Genomic DNA, 10,341 nt, shown 5'->3' with positions numbered 1-10,341 from the left:
AGCCCTAGGGATCCAAAGTATTTCACTTGAAATTTTCACAGGATACTAAAGAAGGAGAAAAAATAAGGCAGGAGTAAAGATATGTGTCTTACTTCTTTGGCTCATCCATTGGCTGTCAGCTTTCTTCTTTTAATTCATCTGATACCATTTAAGATAATTCTCTGTTAGAACAACATGCACTTGTGTCAATGCAATGAGACTCAAGGTCTTTATTCATGTCCAGGTTAGGACAATACAAAAGCCCAAATTCAGGTCAGGCACGGTGGCTCATGCCTGTAATCCTAGCACTTTGGGAGGCCAAGGCAGGCAGATTGCCTGAGCTCAGGAGTTCGAGACCAGCCTAGCCAACACAGTGAAACCCCGTCTCCACTAAAATGCATAAGTAAATAAATAAATAAATAAATAAATAAATAGCTGGGGCCGGGAGCAGTGGCTCACGCCTATAATCCCAGCACTTTAGGAGGCTAAGGTGGGTAGATCACCTAAGGTCGGTAGTTCACGACCAACCTGACCAACATGGAGAAATCCCATCTCTAACCCCGTGTTTCATCTTATGTATTTTCCAAACTCGCTCCTTACTTACAGTATCTTCCTTTTTTCCTGTCCATCTTGCCAATGACTTGATTGAAGTTCTAACTACCTGTGAATGAAAAGTTAACAGTCCTACTTGAATTGCCCCTTCCTCTCAATTTCTTTTGGAGTTTACATAAGAAAATACAGAGTGAGTTGACTACCCAGTCACTCATGAAAAGTCCATTTAGTGTATAAACCTGATTACTCCCAAGGAAAGTAAGTCTTGTTTAAATCATAGATTTTACTTAAAGTTTGTGTACCGTATGATTAAATTTATGTGATACATAAAATTTAAGTAAAATCTGTATGATTAGGGAAGATGCTTAAATACATACAGAGATGCTCCTCAGCTTACTATGGGGTTCCATCCCAGTAAACTCATCATAATTTGAAAACATCATAAGTCAATAATGCATTTAACATACTTAACCTACTAAACATCATAGCTTAGTCTCGCCTTCCTTAAATGTGCTCAGAACACTTACATTAGCCTACAGTTGGACAAAATCATCTAACAGCCTATTTCATAACAAACTATTAAATAGGTATCTCATGTACTTTATTGAACACAGTACTGAAAGTGAAAAACAATGGTTGTATTGGCACTTGAAGTACGATTGTGCTAAATGCATATTGTTTTCATACTATCATAAAGTCAAAAAGTCTTAAGCCAATTGTAAGCCAGGGAGCATCTGTATATGTATATGTGTGTTGCATCTGTATATGTGTCTATGTATGTGTATATATATGCATGTATATATAAATATATGTATATATACATATATATATACATATATTTATATATACATGCATATATATATGTATGTATATTTTATATATATATAGTCAATGCCTTCCAACCAAAGACCACTGGAAACATACCTGTAACTGAACAAGTGGGATTTTTTGCTCCTTGCAATGAGGTAGGATGCACATCATGGTCAACCATGGGGTGTTTCATCAAGAGTGTGTTAGAAAGGAGTTACAGGATTTGAGTTTCTATTAAGTGATCTTAGGTTTCAAAGTGGGGCTTTGTTCTGGACTGGATGGGAGTAATTCTATAATTGGCCATGTAATAAATCTTATCTAAAAGGAAAAAAGACTATAAAGATGCTACCACTGTAATTGATGAAGCAGCAGCAGTCACTCATACTCATTAGCAGAGGGGGATATTTAGCACCTTTGTAGTTTGCATAGTCACCTGGCTTTTGTCTGTTATTACAGAAGTTATGAAGTGGTCTTGTTTGGGTCTTGATCCATCAAAGTCGCAGAATAATTCTGACGATATTGGCATTCTGTGAAAGTATTTATCTTCAACAAGAGAGCATCACAGTCTCATTGTGAGTGCCAGATCAACTCCTGGGCACCAAAGCCCAGCTGGTATAATGTCAGATGTCAGGGGCTACATGGATACATAAAAAAACAAAGCAATCATCACAAAAGAAATCAGAACCAAAGTACTCTGGATGAAGCAAGAGCCTTCTCTGGTGCTCCCTGAAGGTGTCCTCAGTCGACAGCCACTTTTTCAGCATTAGTATTCCATAACTTGTGACTGCTTTGTTCCCTGTCAACTTAGGGAAACTGAAACTAGGTTGCAGAATTCCCTTCCCTGTATGGTTCCAGGTTAGTGAGCACAAGAGAAATTGACATGAGATTTGGAAAGGAGAGTAAAGCAATGCCTACTTTCATGCTTTGGGAGTTGTTTAAGCACATCAGACACTGTGGCAGCTCACACACAATGTCACTATCTGTCGGCTCACCTTGTTGGGGTGAGAAAGCACCCAGGCCCACAGCTCCTCCAATGCCTGCTGAAAATCCTCCTCTGGCTTCCCTGAGTCCTGGACTGGGTGAGTGTGCAGCTATGAGCAAAGAGCACCCGCTTCTACTACAAGTCACTCACATCATGGAGGCTGGAGGCAGCAAGAGACAAACACAGGTTTCCATTTGTCCTTGCTTTGCTGACTTCACATCCAGCTTTCCTTCCTGACCACTGGCATGGTTGATTTTAGGTCCAACACCAAAAACAAAGGCAACAGTCTTGCACAGACTTCTCTATCAGTGGTCACAATTTTGTGTGGTTATAATAATCTCTTATTCTATAGGACTGTTAAAAGTTCTGATTCTCTGAAAAGCCCCTGACTTATATATGCTCAAGATTTCTAGCTTTGGAGTTCTATGCTAGGAGGCAAGGGCTATGTTACAAAAAGAGATGGACAACATTCTGATAGCAGCCAGATATGGCCAAGGGACAAGCTTGGATCTGATCCTCTTTGCCTGCCTCAAAGTCTTAGGTGAGTGTAATCAAGTGTTCATAGCCCACAAGAGCAGTGCTAGGGTAGGAAGATCTAGGGGTGGTGGCAAATGGCCATGGAGCTATTAACCAAGCAGCCTGGGATGTCATTACCAAAATTTCAGGCCAGATTCAGCTTCTGAGGGGGCCAGAGTCATAGCTAAGATGATGTACATGTGAACCAAATGTGAGTAGTAAGACAAGAAGAGAAAATAACACAAGTAGTAAAGAGAGCATTAAAAAGAAGTAGAGAACATGATATTCCAGGTGGAGGGTCAGGAGACGGAGGGTGTAGGCACGTATGTGTGGAGCACCTACCGAGGCAGTTGTGGAGCTGTGCCTAGCTGAAGAGCGCTGACCCTGCCGGGTATATCATGTATTATGTTCATTGTTTTACACAACATCTCACTTAATTGTCACAGCTACCACAATAAAATCTCAAGATTTTATTATGCCAACTTACCAGATAATGAAACTGAGGTAGAGAGGCTAAGTACTTGCCCAAGATCACTTTAGAAAAGAAGTTAAAAGACAGGAATTTGTATTCAGATCTATCTCTTTGATCCAAGTTCCATTACACCTTTTAAGATCCAAGCTTTCTAGGCTTAACAAAGAAAAACCTTTGAGTGACCTGATAAATATTTATAGAATCAAATCCTCCAGCCTCCGTCAAGGCTTCGGTTGATGACAACCTCGGGTTAAGCTGCTCACCAATTCCTGACCCACTGACACTGGCAGAATAAACACTTACCATTTAAGCCACTAAGTGTTGGGTAATTTGTACTCAACCATTGATAACTAACACATCCTTCTTTGATTAAGCCAGGAGGATGGGCATGGAGGGTTGAATGAAAGGAGGAGGATGTGACTTATGGAAAGCCCCAAGAAAGGCTGACAAAAAGAGAAGTAGAAGAAATTCTCTTGTGGCTCAAGACCCAGACATGGGGGGAGACAGGTTGGGAAACAAATAAAATCCTCACCTCCTGTCTTGGGCTAAAGTCCTTGAGCTTTTTGAGATAGATTAAGGGAACAGGGGAGTTCCTGTTTGGGTCTACAGAAGGCAAATGTCTCCCGGAAAGCTCTGTAACAAGCCTGGGCTCTCAGCTGTCATGTGGTATGGAAAAGACCAAGAAGTTCCCCCAATCCCCCAAAGGAGGAATAGGAGGTTGCAGAGAGTCTGGCTGGGCAGTTGCCAGAGGTTGTCACTGTGGCCATGAGGCTGAGTGACCCAGACAAGGGTCAAACAGGAGTCAGTCTGCAGGAAGGAGGGCTGGGCCCCATGAAATAGAGAACATAGCATAAGTTACACTAATTACAGACTCTAGCATTAAATGTCAGCAACAAAAAGACCCACCACACACACCCAAGAACCAGCAGGAACTTGGGGGTCCCCCACTCTTATCCCAATGCTTGAAGGAAGGTAAGCCTCCAAAGCACCAGCCTAGTGAAGAGAAAACTGGCGAGGAGAGCAGGGGAGAAAGGATAAAAGAGTAAGTCAACCCAAAAAGAGGGTCACTGCCAAAATTACTTAAGGTGTCTGACTAGACTGAATTCATGTTCTTTCCTTCACTATCCGGTGGGAAGTGAGAGTAAGGCTTGAGAGAAAAATCACATAAGTTATAGACAACAGTGAAGCTACAGTTTCTTGGCATATCTAAACTTAGTGTGAGTTAATATGTGACTCCAATTCATATGCTATAAAAACATTCCATGAAGATTTATGGAGGTTCAAAGCAGGACTTTGTGCTGGATCTAGAAGACAAGAAGCAGAGGCAATCCTAAAAATCATCGAATCTCTGGTGTTTCTGTTTGTGCCTTATCGTAGGGTACCCATGTCCCTCCTCCCCTGGCCCATGACCCATTGAGCTCTAAGAGTTGGTATTAAAAAGATGATATTGACTTTGTCAAACACACTATTTGGGAATGATAGCCCTTGGCACTATTTTAAAGGGCTATCACCAAGCCATCAGCCCTGATACATGTAGCTCTGAGAAACAGCATGCAGAAATAAGAGCATAGCACATTTGTTTTGTAGTTCAGAAGCCAACCCTTGTTTTATTAAAATGTGTACAAGAGATGGGGAAAGAAAAGGACCAGAGTGTACTGCGGCCATGTACACAAAGGCATGCTTCACATCCCAGTTCTGCTGCCCTGGGCTGTCCCATGGGCAGCTCTCTAGAACTTGAGAGCCTCAAGAGGGGTCTCATGAAGCCCAGATCTTCCCTGGTCAAGCTGATGGCATTCGTGACACTGAAAGGTGGGGAAGACCACCAGGTCAGTGGAGTGGAGAGGTTTCGTATATGGTCTTCTTTGAAGAAACTTACTTCTTGCAAGCCCTGGCATCTTCCAGTTGACTGTCCTATTAGTGGAGGCAGCATCAGCCTACCAGCAATGGAGGTCTACTCACCCTTCACTGAGTTTTGTCCCTGAAGTCAGAAACCCTGGCACAGCCAAGTTCACAGACAAAATCACACTTCAGGCCCACACTGCTTCACGCAATGACACATGTATAGATGGATATACAGAAACACTTCTCAAGGAGTGCATGAGCCTGGTTCATTTCATGTTTCTTTCAATCCAGTCTTTAAAAGGCAGCACCTTGGTGAAGGCAGTGGAGAGCCTGTGGCTGCATGTTTTATCATAGCTCCAGCTGACCAGTCCCATCAGATGCCAGCGTGGCTCAGGAGATGCTCGTCCCGGGAAGGACACAGCTGCGATGCCTCCTGTCTCTGCAGTGCAGATATCAGAAGGGGCAGTGGGGTCCTGGCTGGCACAGAACATGTTATCAGTGACACTCACTGGGATGCCATGGTCCTCATGCTGCTCCTCACACAACAGCGAGTCCACCACGCTGACCACCCCAGAGCGCAGTGTGTCGTTCTTGAAGCCAGGGCTCCTCACATCTGCCAGGACATTCCAGCCAGCCACAGTGATGTGGGACTCCTGGAAGGAAGTGCTGAGATCCCGACTGGCAGCAAGGCAGATGGGCTGGACTCGGGTGCTGATACGGGCCTTGTCTAGGAGCTTCAGGATGGCGATGTCAGCATCAAGCAGGATGGGGTCATAGTTGGGATGCAGAATGATAGCAGAAATCTACAAATGCAAGGAATGGGCAGCAACGGTGAGGAGCCGCTCCACAGTGGACAAGAACAGGCAAGGCTTGGGGCTAAATTTTTGGGAGAAAATGTCTAAGAGGCAGCTACAATTATTTGGAGATACTTTACTCAAGAAATCATGGAAAACAACTGCTCTACTTCCAGGATTGCAAACCAAAGTGCTTTCTACAGCCTGGAAAGTGGGATTAAGTAAGTGAAGTGGACAGTTGAGGCTGCACAGCCATCTAAGGTGGGCAGCGGCCACATCACTGCAGTCAGCCACTCCATGCTGAAATGGGACCAGCATTCTAGTTTTGCCAGAAAATGAATTCCAAATCTTTATTTGAAATATCTTGATGTTAAACAATGCTTGCAAGTAAATAAATGATTAAAAATATGTGTCAGCACCATCAAGGCACAAACCCTCACAGGCTAAGTTTTCAACCTCTGGTCCACTGTAAATATTTCATTTACATTCAAGTCAGCAAATAGAGCTATGCTCAGAATATTCCACAAGAGTTTTCCACAAAGTCTTCCCTGATTTTCCCAGTCCTTGCTGGTCATGCCTTTTGATGGGTGCCTGTAGGAGCACACGTCTTGTAAAATTTTTATGTATATGTTCTATTACCTCAATCTCCTTTGAGTATATTGCCTTGGGGCTTCTCTTGTGTCACACTGATTATGATAAATTTGTCTGTCTCTCCCACTCAACTGTGGACTTTTCAGAGAAAATAAAACACGCTCTATTCTTTTCTGTGTCTACTTACAGTGGAAGGCCCATTGTGGGGGCTCAACAATAGATGGACAGGCAGGTGGATAGATGGAGAGATGGATGGATGGATGGATGGATAGATGGGTGGAGGGATGGATGGATGGATGGATGGATGGATGAACAGATAGATGGATAGACAGATGGGTAGGTGAATAAAAGAGAGGGAGGAAGGAAGGGAAAGACAGACATATATTATAAATTTGTTAGGCGTGTATCTAGGTTAAAACATCTCTGTCTACCTAGGACAGTGCCCAAATGTAATAGGTGATTAACCTTTTTTTATTCAAAAAATACTTATTGATAATCTACTTTGAGCCAGGCACTGTGCCACGCTGTGAGGGTACAATGACAAATCGCAACATTCATGGAGCTAACCGTTTCAGGCAGAGCCAGCCATTAAACAAATAATTTCACTAATTTTTAATTTGTTACAATTTATGACATATGCTACCAAGTAACATATGCTACTAGGAGAAGTACATTTTTCTCTTAGGTGATTAACTTTTGATGACCACAGTGATAGATGACTTTGCCTCTATCTTGTTTATAAAATAATCAAGGTGGAAAAAAGACTCCACAGTCTTTCTAGATGCCCCCGTCTAGTATCTCAATATGAAATATTGAACACTGCTATATGCCAGGCTCCAGGCTGGCTGCTGACATGCTAAGGGGACAGGGCTTGGCATAATCACTGCTCTCCCATGCTTGGAGTTTTTTGAGCCAGAGCCCCAGCTTCCAAGTACAAGCCCTCTCTTACCCGTAGGCTCTGGATGGTCTTCTCATCCCGGTCATCATCCCGGTAGAATTTCCCCAAAACAACTTTCAGGTCTGCTGTCTTGATCATGGTGACCTTCCCCAGGTCAGTAACACAGTGGGCAGCCACCACCACGGTGCGCTCATTCACCAGGGCACCGCTGCAGACCAGGAACCATGCTCCCTTGTGAAGGCTGCCATCATGCACCCCGCTGGTCCTCCTATAGATGGCCGCCTGCCATGGCCAGCGCAACCCTTGGGTCTTCGGAGCAGTGACGTTCTCAATTTTCCCACAGACTATGGAGAAAGTACCGGATTAGTAAGATAAACTCAGACTTTGCCATCCAAAGGAGAATGTATCACTCAACCAGAGAGCACACATCTGGAAAGGTGAACCCTATGGGCGTGATGATCACTAAGCCAAGTAACCTGGTTTTCTTCTCCCCTTAAATATGAATCAACCCACCTTGACATGGCTAGCTATAAATCTAGGGTTAAAATTGGAGGCTTTGCAGTCAAATGAAACCTAAGTTCTGATCCCAGGCACTTACTATCAATAGAACTTTGGGCAAGTTGTCTAATCTTTTAGAGCCTCTGTCTTCCTGCCTGTAAAATGGATAGAACAGTAATAATGGTCTCACAGAGCTCTTGAGGAGATTAAATGAGATGGTACGTGTAAACAAACTCAAAATATCCTGACTATCCTCATAGTCATAACCACAACGAACTAAACCATACTGTTCTCCTTTCACAAAAAGGGTGGGGAAGGCAGCTTAGTAAATACAGGCCCCTAATCCAGACACTTCCACATATTATCTCAGTATTCATCATCATAACCTTATGATGTAATTAATACCTCATTACATTTTTTAATTTTTGAAGCAGAGGCTCACTCTATCACCCAGGCTGGAGTGCAGTGGCATGAACTTGGCTCACTGCAACCTCTGCCTCCCAGGTTCAAATGATTCTCCTGCCTCAGCCTCCCAAGTAGCTGGAATTATAGGCATGTGCCACTACACCCAACTACTTTTTTTTTTTTTTTTTTTTGTATTTTCAGTAGAGACGGGGTTTCACCATGTTGACCAGGCTGGTCTCGAGCTCCTGACCTCAAATGACCTGCCCACCTTGGCCTCCCAAAGTGCTGAGATTATAGGCATGAGCCACCGGTGCCTGGCCTAATACCTTATTGCTTAATAACAAGTACCCAATTAGTATCATTGGGTGATGAGTGTAAAAATTGGGGCTTAAACAGGGTAGCCAAGATTATGTAACTTGAGGCCCTCTGGCACCTTTAACCCCTTTCCCCACTTGGTGACTTAATGACCCTTTTCTCTAAGTAAATATGACAGAATCACCCAAGAACTTATGCTCCTATGATTTAATGAGTCAATTTCTCCTGGGTAGTAAGGTTAAGCCAAAGGAAAAAAAGTTCTAACTATGGAATTTCAGATATCACCAAACTAGAGAAAGCACTGGAGGTGCTTTCCCAAAAGTCAGGGTTAATGGTTTTTCTCAGGCAGCCACAAAAGATGGAGCATGCTCAAGCCCAAGAATGAGTCTTGACTCACTAGGGATGCAGGATGGTGCCCGCCCACTCCACTTCCCAGTCCTCAGACATGTCCTCCGGCTGCTGCCCAGGCGGCGGTAGAAGGGTGAGATGCACTCATACTGGAGCTGGGTGTGCAGATGTTGGTATCCCGTGGGCAGATCTCCAAAGGGAAGGGCTGGCTTCTTGGTAGGGGCGCTCTGCAGTTTCTGCTTGCTGAAGGCCGCTGAGTATAGCTGGTGTAATGGTGTCTCCCTGGGTCAGGAAACATGCGCCCAGAGAAAGGGCAGAGCGAGAGAAAGTCATTGTGGCCTCTTTAGCATTCATGCCATGTCCCATGTAGATATTTGGTTACAGAAACAGAAAAAATCTCTCTCTCTCTCTTTCTCTCTCTCTCTGTCTGTCTTCTGAGGCAGGGTCTCCCTCTGTCCCTCACTCCAAGATGGAGTGCAGTGATGCGATCTTGGCTCATTGCAACCTCTACTTTCCGAGTTCAAGCAGTTCTCGTGTCTCAGCCTCCTGAATAGCTGGGATTACAGACATGTAACACCACGCCCAGCTAATTTTTGTATTTTTTGTAGAGATGGGTTTTCATCATGTTGTCCAGGCAGATCTTGAATTCCCAGGTTCAATTCCCAGATTCAAGCAATCCACCCGCTTTGGCCTCCCAAAGTGCCGGGATTACAGGTGTGAGCTACCCTGCCCAGCCAAAAATGTCTTTCTCATTCTATGTCTCTCTGTTTCTCTCTTTCTGTGTCTTTCTCTCTCTCTCTCTCTCTCTCTCTCTCACACACACACACACACACACACACACACACTTCAACTCTCCCACTGAGCAAATTCTCTTGTACACTTCAATCTTCATTTTATGTCTCCGTGTCTATTCCTGGCATGATTCCAACTGCTTAAGATTTTAACCAAAGAGAATAATATCTGGCATAATAGCTGCTATCCAAAGGTACATTATACATGCACACACAAAGAAATTAATTGCAACATTAAACAGAAAAGGGAGTTAATTTGAATGAGCAAAATCTAGACATTTTTTTCTCCAAACATTATCATAATGGGGCAATATTAGGAATTGACTTGAACTAAACTGTGTTGATACAGTAGCTTGATTTAGCAATTAGCAGGTGTAATTAGTACAACTCAGAGAATAGAATTTTCTCTCAGGGCATATTGATTGGGAGAAATATGAAGCATTGTATATAAATGGGAAGAGGGGATATTAAATGAGCCCTGAAGTTGGAGCCATCAGAGACAACTCAGGGATTCTTGGGGAAGATGTGCACACATTCTGCAGGTTGTG

General features: G+C 43.5%; 1 protein-coding gene across 3 annotated transcripts in view; it reads right to left on the bottom strand.

Moving 5' to 3' along the window:
• Window positions 1–4,890: 4,890 nt before the first annotated feature.
• PAMR1 (peptidase domain containing associated with muscle regeneration 1) overlaps window positions 4,891–10,341 on the bottom strand; it is a 97,858-nt gene continuing 92,407 nt past the window's right edge. For all 3 annotated transcript variants that reach the window (XM_033207909.1, XM_033207908.1, XM_033207910.1), the window contains 3 exons: window positions 9,052–9,284; window positions 7,488–7,780; window positions 4,891–5,956 (listed from right to left, as the gene is read on the bottom strand). In XM_033207909.1, coding sequence (XP_033063800.1) covers window positions 5,420–5,956; window positions 7,488–7,780; window positions 9,052–9,284 — 1,063 coding nt within the window. In that variant the 3' untranslated portion in view covers window positions 4,891–5,419. The remainder of the gene's footprint in view (window positions 5,957–7,487; window positions 7,781–9,051; window positions 9,285–10,341) is intronic.

The sequence above is a fragment of the Trachypithecus francoisi genome, unplaced genomic scaffold (genome assembly GCF_009764315.1).
Source record: "Trachypithecus francoisi isolate TF-2019V2 unplaced genomic scaffold, Tfra_2.0 Lachesis_group8, whole genome shotgun sequence".
Classification (NCBI taxonomy): Eukaryota; Metazoa; Chordata; class Mammalia; order Primates; family Cercopithecidae; genus Trachypithecus; species Trachypithecus francoisi.
This window is presented reverse-complemented; position numbering and strand designations above follow the sequence as displayed.